Source organism: Danio rerio, chromosome 2, assembly GCF_049306965.1.
Source record: "Danio rerio strain Tuebingen ecotype United States chromosome 2, GRCz12tu, whole genome shotgun sequence".
Taxonomy (NCBI): Eukaryota; Metazoa; Chordata; class Actinopteri; order Cypriniformes; family Danionidae; genus Danio; species Danio rerio.
The window spans coordinates 41949519-41963969 of NC_133177.1; the positions used below are offsets into that span (position 1 = coordinate 41949519).

The 14451-nt window shown below is 36.1% G+C and overlaps 1 protein-coding gene across 1 annotated transcript in view; it reads left to right on the forward strand.

The window, feature by feature from the left end:
- Positions 1–430: 430 nt before the first annotated feature.
- rem2 (RAS (RAD and GEM)-like GTP binding 2) overlaps positions 431–14451 on the forward strand; it is a 52504-nt gene continuing 38483 nt past the window's right edge. Inside the window, exons 1-3 of the mRNA NM_001123046.1 lie at positions 431–740; positions 1967–2288; positions 2875–2948. Of these exons, the coding sequence (NP_001116518.1) occupies positions 729–740; positions 1967–2288; positions 2875–2948 (408 nt within the window). The 5' untranslated portion in view covers positions 431–728. The remainder of the gene's footprint in view (positions 741–1966; positions 2289–2874; positions 2949–14451) is intronic.

Consider the following 14451-nt stretch of genomic DNA (forward strand, 5'->3'; position numbering starts at 1 on the left):
TTATTCAACTAACTTAACATTGCAACTCTAATTGTATTTTGACATTTCTTGCTATTAATATACTGGAGCGAGTCTATATATATAAATGAAAATCTATAATAGAAACCTTTAAACAGGGTTTAGAATAATTAAATCTGCATTTATGGATATGAAACTTACCAAGTAAAATAACAAAATTCATTATAAATTCTACAGATATATTGTTTGAGAGAAAATAAAATATAACATCTTTGGGGGTCAAATTACATCTAAAACCTATTTATTTATTTATTTTTTACCGGAAATACAAAGTCATCCCAAAACTTCTTGAGATCTCTGCACTTGAACTCCAGAGATCCAGAAAGAGAATGAGAGCCTTCAGGTAGAGACTGAAATGAGGAGGCGTGTCTACAGCGCGTGGGCGTGGCTACACGCTCTCATTCGAAAAGCCACTATTATAGAGACTTAAAGAGGACTCACAGGTGTACAGTAGTACGTGAGTCACGCAGCGCTGCCGTTTGCAGAGAGGCGATTAAATGTTTACTATTAAGTCAGCGTGAGGAAAAGGAGCATTCTTGCGCGTTTGGAGTCACATTTGGGAGCGTGTTTTTTTCAGACTACAGCCATGTGATGGCATATGAGTCGAGTGTAATGTAACAATCCCCACCGACGCTTGTGCAGTGCTTGACGCTCAGTGACATGACATGGACGGCGGAGTGTCTCACTGAGAGCTGATGAACTGAGGAACGATGTCGGACCAGGTAAAATCTTCGCTTTCACGTCTTGTGGGTGTGTGTGTTGTGTGTGGGCTGTTATAGGGTCCTTCACGGGTTTGGGATGCTCGCCGGTGTGTACACACCCTCTCTTCTTCTGCAGTCTTTGTGTTGACTTTGTTTCTATAGGAGTGTTTGTGTTTTGTAAACATTCCTGTGCTTAAACAATACTAATATTTCAATCATGCTTCTTTGTAATGAGAAAATATAAAAATAAATAGCTGTGATGATCCTGCAAATCACTGTAACAATGTTATTATTGTACTAATTCTGATTCATTTTTCATCAGAATAATAATTTGCATGATACATCAATATTAGTTATTCAAATTTACTGTTATTTAAAGCCTGGTCATTGGCTGCCTCACCCCAAGCATCATATCACATCTCATTGTCACTATCCCACACTATCAGTCTATGATTAATTAATTACCTCCTTTCAATCAGTATAATTGGCTGTCAATGTGTGTCTTGCATGTCTGACACCGGATCAGGCGTACAAGGTCTCCAGCACACCTACAGTGCCGTGGCTAGATTAATTGCAATATTAATATTGATGCCAGTCGCCCTTGCAAGCAAACTCAGTAAACAGTTTACACTAAGCGCTCTCTTGGCAGTTTTACTTGATACAAGATAGATGGGCGAAGCACTCAGCAGCCATGAGGCTATGAAAACTCATTATGTTACTTATCTTTTTTTTTTCTGTCTGTCAAGATGTTTACTCCACTCTTAAAAGCAAGTGGCGATTGTTTATATGATTGGACGCTCTTCTCGTTGATTTGACCCACTTTTGAGTAAACAACCCAAAGTTTTTCCTTGCGCTTGGATTGTTTTTTATGATTCAGATTTGATTGCTGGTATGGTATAGTGTTTCAGGGATGCACACTGTGGGCACTTTCTAGTTTAGTGGTCAAAATAGCATTGAAACCTGAGTATATGAGTTAAATTATTATTTGAACGATTATAAATAGGGTTATAAATGATTGTATGAATTAAAACATGGGGTGAATACATTTTGTATATTTGTATTTTTAATTAAAAATGCTTCAATTGAGGACAAGGCAACAAGAATTGGGAAAGTTCCCAGAAAACAGGGACATGTGTTCACACTATCATATGGAGTGTCATTGTTCTTGGCTTTTGGTTTCATATGGGTGAAGATCCTTGTCTTTGGTGTCATCTGATGTTTTTTTTACTTGTCGTTGTATTTCACAGGGTTATGGCTTAACTCTCTCAGCTGCACCCCCTCTTCGCAGGGGCAGCACCCCACTACCAATCAAGCATCAGCTGAGGCGAGAGGAGGCTGTGTCCGAGGAATACGATTGGACACCAGGACTCAACGAATCTGCGACTCCACAAATCAGCGTCACCAATATTCAAGATTCTCCAAGCCTAAAACCGCCCCAACAGAAGTACCACGGACCACTTCGGATAGTACTCCTGGGTCAAAACGGAGTGGGCAAATCCTCTCTGGCACTTTGCCTAGCTGGATTGTCAGACAGATCACTCTCTATAGACTCTGAAACCCAAGCAGCCGGTAAAGATTATATTTTGTACAGTCTTCTTGTGCTCAGCATCAAGCATCAGGATGCCAAGGACTGTACTATTTTTAGATTTGCTTTGGATGAAACACACTTATCACCTCACAGACACCCGAGATCACTAGTGTATGGTTCTCAGAATTTGATTGGAAAAAGCGAAATGGGTTGCCGTGAAGGCATCCATCTTTTTTTCAGGTCTTTCATCATCTTGTGTCTTAATGAGGCGGGAGAGAACCAGCAGAGTACTGCCTCTGCACAGACACTTTCAGCACAAGCAGAGCATGTCATTTACTAGGGGATAAAGAGCCATCAGACACGCAGACAGTTTTATTTTTCTCTTACCTGAGTCGAGTGTCCTTGTGCATCAGTTCTGCTAAATTATTGCCACACTATCTCTCAAGTCCTTATCTTTAATAACTTCTTTTGTATTCGTGCCACAGATATATTATGATACATTTGATCCCGTGAAATTGCCAGTTTCAGCTTAGTTGAAGGAGTAAAATCAGATGCTAATTGAACATTAGTGATTCATTTTATGCTCAAGTGTCAGTTTTTTAAAAGATATATTTGTGTGTGTTGTAGATGAGGGTTACCCACGACGAGTGACCGTGGATGATGAGGACAGCTCAATTTTAGTATATGACAACTGGAAACAGGTGAGTCTAACATGCTCACAAATGTGGCTGTGGTTCGTTTCTTTATTTTCGAATGGCTTCTAGAATTTGTCAATGATTGCAAGGTGGGTGTTTGCTCCTTAAATCTTCTGGGTGTCAATTCTGCAATTAAGCAAGCCTCCAGCAGGTTAACTTACTGACTGTGTTGTAAGCTTATTTCAAAGACAATATTTGCTTTATATATGCTTTATAGTTGCTCTAACTGATTTACAGTAATAGAAGGATCAGCATGCAAAATTACTAAATAGAAATAATAATAATGATGGCAGTGGCATGGAGTGCATTAGTGCCTCTCCATTAGTTTTATATGGCGTCATTTATTTAATGGCGTACTATTATATATGTATGGGCAGTATAACACTCATAGCAGTGTGATATGGCTGTATATCGGCACTGGTGGGAGGCGTGCTTTGACAGTATTCAGCCATATTGCACTGCTACGAGTATTCATTAGTTCGACAGCATATTCGTGTATCTAAAATAAGAAAATCAAACACACAGAGTCTAAACACTTTTGGACGAGGAACTACTTTCTTCTGCCATTCGTTCACATTTGCAGCTGACGTCAGAACAGTAGAAACCGTTACTAGTGCACTGTCACTTTAGAGCTAGTATTTGAATGATTCTCTAGCGTAATGTCTAAAGTGAGGTTATACAAAGAGTGGCCAAAACAAGATACATACACTCCTGATATGCAAGTCTTATCTCACACTCCACACACTACAATTATATGGTATAAATGCAGCACTGCAACATACAAAAGAGAGAGTTCGATTCAGAAAATCACTTACCAGTTTAATAATGATTTGATCAGCTGTAGTTAAAAATTGTACTGTTTTTCTCCTCTAAGGGCTTATTATTCGCTCTCTGTCACCATCTTGTGGATGGAAAGCATCAATTGTCTTTGATCTGCTTAATGACAGGCTAATGGCCGCTCCGAATTTATAAATATTTAAAATAGGCTCTATCCTTATAAATAAACAGCATAGTTGCAATCTGAACAACTACATTCTCATCTAAAAATCTTAAAAAGTACTTTATGTTGTTCAACAGCTGTAATATTTGTCAAACTGTAGAGTTTCCTCTGCTTATCATGGGCGGTGTGGGTGGAGTAATAGACAAGGGTGAAGGGTTAAGAGGCTTTACGGGTGCTGTTGTTTGCAGAATATCGCACGGCTATCAGCTAATAAGATTCAAGATCGAGACAGAACCGATGTATAGATATATATACACTTTATTTTACGTTTTGTCAGTTTAGTGATGAATTCGTATGAGTTCAGTTTTACAAAAATATATGATTTTAAAAAGGAGGCATGCCACTCAACCCATCCACTAAACCCAATTATCGTTGGGGATAAGCAAATCGTACTAAATTGTATGAATGAAATCATATGAATTTATACAAATTAGCCTCTAAATCAAAAAGTTGCAGTGAGATAAAATATCACTTTTAATGCACTTTGTTCTCTCTGATTCTGTGATTGGTGGAATGTTCTGCACAGGATAATCTGTAATTTAGTTTTTCTGCATATTATTCCCCCATTAAACTTGAATGTTTAAAAAAATAGGTTGAATTAATTCTACCAGATGGGTTTGACAAAAGCATATTTAATTGATTAACAACCTCAGAGTTGTTTTTGAAGATTTATCATTTTGTTTTAACTATCAGTTTCCCTGTGGAGAAAATGAACAGCATTTTTACTTCTAAACCTTCACTGTTGCATACTGTATTGCAATTGATCCTGCCTTCCCTGCGTACACATTGTGCACATAAGGAGGTGTTGATTCTTGTATTGACTTATTGTCATGACAACATGCATTTCATTTTCTGTTGAACTAAACTCCAAAAGCTTACCTGACATGATTCTTTTGCAGCTTTGCAACTGCTGGTATTTGCGTCAGGAAATGCAAATCTAGTCTTTAAATGGCTCTACTGCAGAATTGGGAAAGCTGCTTTAAAACTGTTGTTAACCAAGCTACAAAATACACATAATTTATTATGTTGTGTCTAATCGTGCCTTATTCTTCCCTTTGTCATTAAAAAGTTTCAGACACAACTACTAGTAAGCTGGTTGATGGACACTCTTTTATTTGAACTACATTTGCTTTATTATTTTAGGTAAATAAGTCATTTAAATTGTGTTACTAATCAGTGCTTATTGGTTGTTAATATCGGATGTTTTTTTTTTTTCTTAAATATTTACAAACATAATTTCTCACAAAAATGTACAATATAGTTCTGATAGTCACACAGAATTAAAATACAATTTTTACTCCTAGTCGTTTTAAGAACACAAAAAATATTTTGAAGAATGTTATTGAGCTTTACTTTGGTTCCCATTATGGTTGTCATTATATTTTATGATTCAAAGATGAAATAAAGGCATACTGTTTTGTAATGATATGAGGATGAGTAATTATTTGACAATTATTTGGTGATTTAAAAATTCATTTATTTTCTTTTGGGCTTAGTCCCTTTATTAATCAGAGGTCACCACACCTGAATGAACCGCCAACTTATCCAGCACATGTTTTTACTCAGTTGACGCCCTTCCAGCTGCAACTCATGACTGGGAAACACCCATACACTTTCATTCACACACATACACTATGGACAATTTAGCTTATTCAATTCACCTATAGCGGCGCCAACTGAACTAGTCGAGGCTCAAGCCAGCGACTTTCTTGCTGTGAGGTGATAGCGCTACTTACTGGGCCACTGCGCCGTCTATCCCTAAAATAAATAAAGTAAATAAAAACATGATATATATTTACATGCAAAGTGATTCACTAAATGAGTCAAACTCCCTAACATGACTGAGCATGAATACAACATATGATTGGCATAAAGTTATATTAATTGTGTATTCACATCCATCATATTAGAGTGGATTTGAAAAAAAGGATAACAGAGACATAAGCAGAAGAGATGCAGAAAGATAAGAGAAATCAGCTCTTGACCCTCCAGCTGAAGCTTGTCTGTTGTTTGTCATTTCTGTTTCCTTTTACTTTAGGGCAAATTGTTTTCAGTTTCCCGTAATTTGTTCCATTTCTCCTGAAAGTAACTACTGGTTTAAAGATCCTTTTACAAGCATTGTGTGTGCACTGACTATAAAACCACCCAGGCCCTGCTTTCCTTGTTATTTCAGAGTGAATTATGACCTCTGCTTTTACACAATAAAAGCCACTCATTTGAGAGTAATCCAAAATGATCTAATGGATCAATTCACTGTGGCTTGCATCATTAAGCCTTTTAGTCACGATTACTGCATTTGCATCCGTGCATTAAAGGATTGTTATTTTTCACATCAATACTATGTACAGTAGATATATTGTCAAATAAAGGATATACAGAAGTGAAAGTATACACTGGCTAAGAGCGTTTTGTACTATTTAAACACGTTCAGTCAGAATTTAAGTTATTTTAACACAGTAACAGTTTACAACAAGGTATTAGTTATTTATTAACATAAACAAGGTGTCACGGTGGCACAATGGATAGCACGATCACCTCACAGTAAGAAGGTCGCTAGTTTAAGCCCCGGCTGGGTCAGTTGGCGTTTCTGTGTGGAGTCTCCATGTTCTCCCTGTGTTTGCGTGGGTTTCTTCCAAGTGCTCTGGTTTCCTCCACAGTCTAAAGACATGAGGTAAAGGTGAATTGAATAAGCTAAATTAGCCATAGTTTATGTGTATGAAAGAGTGTGTATGGGTGTTTTACAGTGTTGGGTTGAGACTGGAAGGGCATCCAACTAAGCCGATAAGAAAATGAATGAATTAACTAACATAAGCAAGTAGTGAACACATATTACAGTATTTATTCATCCTTGTTAATGTTAGTTAATGAGAATAAAGTTGTTCATTGTTCATGTTAACTTAAGTTCAAGATAGAATTTGGATTTTAATAATGCGTTAGTAAACGTTGAACTATGATTAATTATTGCTGTACAAATATTAATTCATGTTGGTTAATATCCATTTACTAATAGAAAGCTTTTTGTAAACTGACTGTTTTAATTAAGGCACAATATAGTGACAGTAAAGACTTTTATTATGTTCTATATAAAAAAAAGTAAAGGTGATATTTTTTTTCATCAAAGAATCCTGTAAAAATATATATAAAAATAATAATAATAAATGTTATCTGAGCACCAAATCAGATGACTTATGTATTGTAGATCTGGAAGATTAGAAAACTGGAGTAATTGCTGCTGTAAATCAACTTTGAGAAAATACATTTCAAAATATAATAAAATACATTTTAATTACAAAATCAAATCAAGTTTAAATCAAGTGTGTGCAGCTTTTCTGAGTATAAGAGACAAAATGTAAACTCATCCGCTCTTGTCCTATGGAAAACCATTCCATGGCTGTAGTGATTTTTTTTTTAAACGATCAAACTGCTGGATCCCAGGACATGAACAAGCCGACAAAGCTGCCAAAACAGCCCTAACAGGAAAGATAAAGAAGGGCAAAATACCACCTTCAGATTAAAAGCCACTAATAAAAGGCTATATTCTAAACAAATGGCAGGCAGAATGGAACCACTCCTCAAAAAAATTTACTTTTTGAAATCCAGCCTAAAATAGAAAGAAAATCCTTTTTTAAAAAAAAAAAAAAACTCAAGACATGATCAGTTTGCCCGAGACCCCCCCTTTTCCCCTGGAAAATATTGTAAGGTCCCCTCAACATTTAATGATATTTTCGCTCGTAAGTTTGCAGTAAGATTGACAAAATGTTGTTTTGAAACAAACGGTATGTTTATTACTAAATCTAGATATGTTTATGCACAAATAATAGCCTAATGTAAAATATAAAAGCAAAACATCAGCAGGTCATTTGTAACTGTAAAACGTGAGCCTTTGGTCTCTGAATTGGCCCCATGTTAGTTGGCAATTAGTTGCCATTTTTTAAAAAAGTTTCTTGTTAGTAGCTGTAACGTCCCTCATCTCATTTTGCGTGTGTGTCCATTATTTTGCCTTGTGCTTAAAAATGCTCTACGCTGTACACGGTATTGGGAATGAGCCAACTGTAAATGTCTTATTAATTTGAACGACATTATGCATTTGTTAGCAAGAACTTTGGTGCAGATAATACACTGTGGCAGGGTCAGGCACTTTTTGCTTCGAGAAAATAAAATAACACCATATTTAGGTAACAATCTAGGTATTTCCTGCATTTCGTGTTTCAGGTATTGCTTGCGCTGCGACCCGAAATGTTTGGAGCTTCCTCACCTGGGTCCAGTATAAATTGGTCATTAGTCTTAACTGCTGAGGGTGATTCAGTAAGACTTTTTAGTGGATGATGAATAACAAATTTGTGCAATATTTTCGGTCAGCCAGGGGATAAAATGAACTAAGACAACATGATCGTTCTCCCAATTGTCCACTGCTAAAAATTTCTTTTAAAATATGATGCGAAAAATATTACTGTTCCAGATTTTTATGTTTTATATTATCATTATGGCATCACGGTGGCGCAGTGGGTAGCATGATTGCCTCACAGCAAGAAGGTTGCTGGTTCTAGCCCCGGCTGGGTCAGTTGGATTTGTGTGTGGAGATTGCATGTTCTTCCCGTGTTTGCGTGGGTGTCCTCCAGGTGCTCTGGTTTCCTCCACAGTCAAAAGACATCCCCTATAGGTGAATTACAAATCTAAATTGGCCATAGTGTATGCATGTTGGGTTGGGGCTGGAAGAGCATCTGCTGCATAAAACATACAGTATGCTGGATAAGTTGGCAGTTCATTCCGCTGTGGCGACCCCTGATTAATAAGGGACTAAGCCGAAAAGAAAATGAATGAATGAAAATTATTATTATTATTATTATTTATGTATTTTTTTATGTATGTAAATCTTGTGTATTTATTGCTCTTGTTGATTTTAAATAGTTCGAATATTTTTATAATCATAAAAAAAGTGTTATTTATAAAATGTGGTAAACTTGATCTTTTGTCTTGCCACAACATAGCCTTAGAAGCGGACATGGCAATAAACTCAAAATCCTCTCTTTTTTAAGCGATCAAATCCAATAATCAATTCCCATTGTGATCATGTAGTGTATATCGGTCATAAAATATTCTAATTTCTAATTCAAGGCCAAATTTTAGTCCTTGACGCTGACCCCGAACAGCATCATCTCATTTAAACCATCTGTGTGATTAAATAATTTATATCCTTCTTCGCCTATGATTGATAGTTCCTCTTATAGTTCCACATCGCTTCTCTCTTGATTTATCAACCACCATTTTTTTCTCTTTGTCTGATGATGCAATCCATATGACCTCCCTTCATTGATGGTACATTCCCAGGGGACTAAATATGAGTTTAAAAAGCCCCTCGCGTTGTTTGATTCTACAGATTGTGACATGCATGTATTTTCCTCACACCCGCTCATACGACAGACCAAAGCATGCAGTGTGGGAGTATCATCCACTCAGTGCTGTGTTTATACTCTGAGATATATGATGATGATTTTGCCTGGAACGCGCAGATGTATCACAGTGATCTCATGAGCACATGCTTGTGATTTGTCATGTGAATCATAGAGTGCTTTTTCTCTGTGTCATAGTTCACTAGAAATTATTCAAACACCTGTGAATGTTTTGTGATATCATATTTGTAGATTTATATTCTACCAAAGGGGTTTATTGACGGGATAGTCAACCAAAACTGAAAATTCTGTCATCATTAACTCTCCGTTCACTCGCTTTAACCAGTTTAATTTCTTATATTCTGTTGTACACAAAAGAAGATATTTGGAAGAATGTTGGAAACCAGTAATCATTGTCTTCCACATTTGTTTTACTATAAAAGTCAATGGTTACAGCAGTGTTTATTTCGTTGCCGAAAGGGTTTCGCAATAATTCTTGTGACAAACAAGTTTCTACCAACGAAAACTAAGTATGTCAGTATATTTTTATTATAGTTGTTGTCATTATCACTTAATTTCTATTTAGTTTTCATTATAATTTTTGTGACGAACAAGTTTCTACCGATGAAAACTAGACGAAAACTAAATAAAAATTAAGTGATGATGATGAAAACAATAATAAAAATAAACTGACATTTTTGTTGACTAATAAAAATGACACGAGAATGTTATTGAGGGACCTTTTTGGAAAGTAACACATCCACAGTTGACACAGGTTGCGATTACATTATCTTCCATTGGGGCGTTTGTCTGTCTGATTAAACTATAATAAAATGGCAACAGCTGAAAGAAAAAGATGATTCACGTTTGATGTCTAGACAAAAAGATCGTAAACCTTATGGGGAGGAAATAGCTGATAAAAACAACAAATCTAAAGGGACATTAGCATGACAGTTACCAGGGAATCATCCAATGTATTGGGATGCAAAGGTAAACTCGGGTCCTTTATATTTACCAGTGGGTATGTGCTTCTGCTTACTGAAACGGCAATTCCTCTCGCTGACCTTTTAGAGAATTGACTCTAACTTAAGTAATTAAATCGGTCAGTCTTAAATTCATATGATCATGGCATTAATTTTCGTAAGTACTCTCGTGTTTCTTTTTAGCTGTGGCAGCTAACTCGTGCTAGGTTTGTGCGCCATTTACAGTGTACCTGTAACAGAAAAATTATTATTCAGGACCTCATTCAGCAATGTGATTATTTCTTACATTTGTAAAAATGTAATGATACTGTAGTGCCATAAACTCCGCTTATCAGGGAGTCGCCAAACAACATACAAGATAATGAAACTGCCTTGAAGTGAAGCACACTTATTTTTTATGTACATCTTCGCTTCAGAATGTTTCTGTGAGTTAACACAGCCATGGGACTGGGTGCACACTTTACAACATAACACATTATCATTTGGCAGTCATGTTGTAACTTATTTAATCAGTGCTATAGCTGAGCACCATGTGCTGTAATACCAATTACAACCATAAAGATATACTGCCATGCACTATTGCTAAACACTGACATTGGAAAGTGGACTTAAACTGTTTTAAGCCCTTTTAAAGATATACTGGCTTGAATCTGTTCAACAGACTGGTGAAAAAGACTAGTAGTTAAAATTAGCGGTTTACTAAATAATTGTACAATCCTGCATTTTCATATGGCTAATGTTCTTACATGTGTATTGATTGCCATCTAAGCGGCAACCTCCTGCTCTCCCTTGTTAAGCAAATACGGAAGTAACTAAACTGCAATTCATCTAAATTCCGCTATAGTCCTGGCTCCATAATGGATCAGATCTCAATTGAGCCCTCTTGTAAAATGGACAACTTTACAGCAAAAAAAAAAAAGAGATGTTTACAGCCTGGTACACAGAAAGATTTTGGTTCATATAGCTAACATTCATGACAACTGTGAGGGGGGTGAATGTTTTTATAACTCATCCGTTTCGTTTATATTAAGTTATATAAGGTCTGCATGATTATGGGCGTGGCCAATTGAGCTAGGTCTCGCTAGTTGCCGTCACTTCACCTCAGCTAATTTCGGCTGATTAGTCGCTGAACTTGGCATATACATCCTATTTTGTTTTGTTTAATGTGGCTTTACACAGTCAGTTGCTTTTTGGAAATATTTCTTACAATTATCAGATGATATGGCTTGCTGTGTGCACGTAATTGTGCTCACAAACCATTCGCATGGCCTCCATTTCTGAGGTGAGTAAAATTATATAATTATAGCCCTGCATTTACTTACACAGACTATATTTTAAGTATTTGGAAGTAATTTGCGTTTTTAAAAATTCTGTGTTTTTAAAAGTCTGAACATTGATATCGTGTGCAACCAAGCACATGTGGTCAGAACATAAACAAGTTGTAGGTAATAAAGTACTAAGCAGTTTTCCCAAAGAAAAGCCTGTCTAAGCCAAATGCAGGCAGGCGTCTATAGCTCTCCTCACACTTCGCCTCTTTGCCCTTGTTTGGCATCCCCTGGTTGGTGCGATGACGGGTGAACAAAAAGGCGACTATTGGCCACGCCTACTTGTAGCTTCATTTGTGTTCTTCAGAAACCTATAGGTGACATCACGGATACTACGGTCATATCTTTTACAGTCTATGTTGCCAACACATAATTTACAAATTACTTATGATATAAATAACAATGCGTATCTAATTTTTGTTCTTCTGTGGAAAAGCTGTATTACATATTTTATTTAGAATGTTTTTTTTTTTTTTTTTTAAGTTTTTATCCTATTTTGACTATTTTTGTATAAATAAATATATGTAATATTTAATTAAATTAAACCAAATATATTTTAGTCAACTAAATCTCAAGTAGATTTAGTCGACTAAAGTCTTATGAAATTTAGTTGACTAAAACTAGACTAAATTAAATGATTCAGAAGATAAAAATATAACTAAAACTAAAATGCAATGTTAGTCAAAAAACTGGGATACAGCTTTCTAGCTTTCTTCAAATGATCTTCTTTTGTGTGTAATAGAAGAAAGAAATGCATAAAGGTTTGGAACCACTTGAGAGTGAGTAAAAACTGAGTAGATTTCTATCTATAAACTATCCCTTTAAGTTGCCTTTTCAGTTCATTTAAATATTCAAATTTATTCAAATTTATGACTTTAGCCGGTCCCTTCGTTTCCCAAAATTCTAAACGATACTTATGTGTCATCAGATCTAAAATCATTCTAAATTAGAGGCTGTTTGTTGCAAGGATGAATGTCAATAGCAATACTTCTATCACAGAATGATTGCGAGTTTTGGATTAATTCCAGGGCGGAAAGGGAGAGAGAGTGAGCCGTGGCTGGAAAAACTCCAGACTCCCCTTATCCTATCATTTCTCTTTCTCCATCTTCCTCTTTCATAGCATCCTCCTTTCTATCTCCATAACCATCCGGTTCTTTTCCTCTGTGGCACATGGTGTCATGTGACCTCTGACCTCACCCACTGGGTTGCATTCTATACCCGCCTGTTGCCATGGCTACTGCTGGTTACAGCAAACAAAAGGATCCCAGATAAAGTATCCAGTGATTAATTTTAATTTTACAGATGCAGAGATGCAGCCCTTATGGCTTCATGGTTCAACGATTGCAATCTGCAGTTCATGGATTGCAGCCTCAGCATGAAGAATGTTCAGCTGAAGTCTGTCAATAATACAGTTACTTTGTCGTTCATTTCAGGGTCTCTCGAGTAGTGGTTATGACCGCACAATAGATCAAATCAAAACGCATATTTGCTTGTACAATAAACCATACAAGGCTGTGATTACATTAAAGAATGTAGTCTAGATCTTTTTTGGAAGTGAATTATCGGTGTTCTGTTTTGTCTCTAGTCTGCAGTGATTTGCATCTTGATACTTCACAGTACTGTACTGTATGTACTAGGGGTGCTTGAAAAGATTTAGATTTAGCTTTGTTAAACCCGTTCAATGGAAAATAAGAGTTTAATAGTGGGAAATTAAGGCTGGCGGAAGATTAAAGTTGTTAATCACAGGATTTAGTGTTCTTTTGTAGTAAATGCTTTAACAAATTCAGTTCCTTTTTGAGGAAAGAAAATCCTATTGCTCATGGGTTTAGAGTCGGTGAAATTATTCGATGCTTTTTTTAAAAAGAAGTCTCTTTTGCTTGCCAAGACTGCGTTTATTTTATTCAAAACTAGAATAAAAACAATAGTAATTGATGATTTAAAATGTTATTGTATTCTGGTAATAATCAGGCATTTTGCATAAATTGAAATTGTAAGTTGCAAATACTGCTAATTTAAACATAATTGAAAGATTAGGTGGTTTTGGAAGCTATTTAAAAAATCTATATTTTGTAGAACTCAATGGAAAGTTTTTATTTTTGCAGTTACAGGTCACCTGACAACAAATGTAAGTTACTATCAGTTTAATTCATCTTTATTTCTATTGTGCTTTTACAGTGTAGATTATCAGAGCAGCTTAACATATAAGTTCTAGTGATTTGAAATTTAAACTGTCAGTTTATTCATTCATTCATTCATTCATTTTCTTTTCGGCTTAGTCCCTTTATTAATCTGCGGTCGCCACAGTGGATTGAACCGCCAACTTATCCAGCATATGTTTTATGCAGCTGATGCCCTTCCAGCCACAACGCATAACTGGGATACATTCATACACTACAGACAATTTAGCTTACCCAATATACCACATGTCTTTGGACTTGTGGGGGAACCTGGAGGAAACCCACACAAACACGAGGAGAACATGCAAACTTCACACATTCTGCCAACTGACCCAGCCAAGGCTCGAACCAGTGAACTTCTTGCTGTGAGGCGATTTTGCTATCCACTGTGATGCCCTGTGTCAGTCCAGTTTTCAGAATTCAAGTTCAATTTAGTTCATTTCACTGTGGTTTAATTGTCCCTGCTGCAAGTCCAAACACTGAAGAGTAAATCCATTGATGCACAACATTATACGCATTCAGTCTTTATTTTAAAGATATTGCTTTTTCTTTATTTGTAAAAAACTTTGTATCTTAGACATGATATACTGTAAGAGCTATAGGTTCATCTGGAAATTCAGTTTTGCTGTAAAAT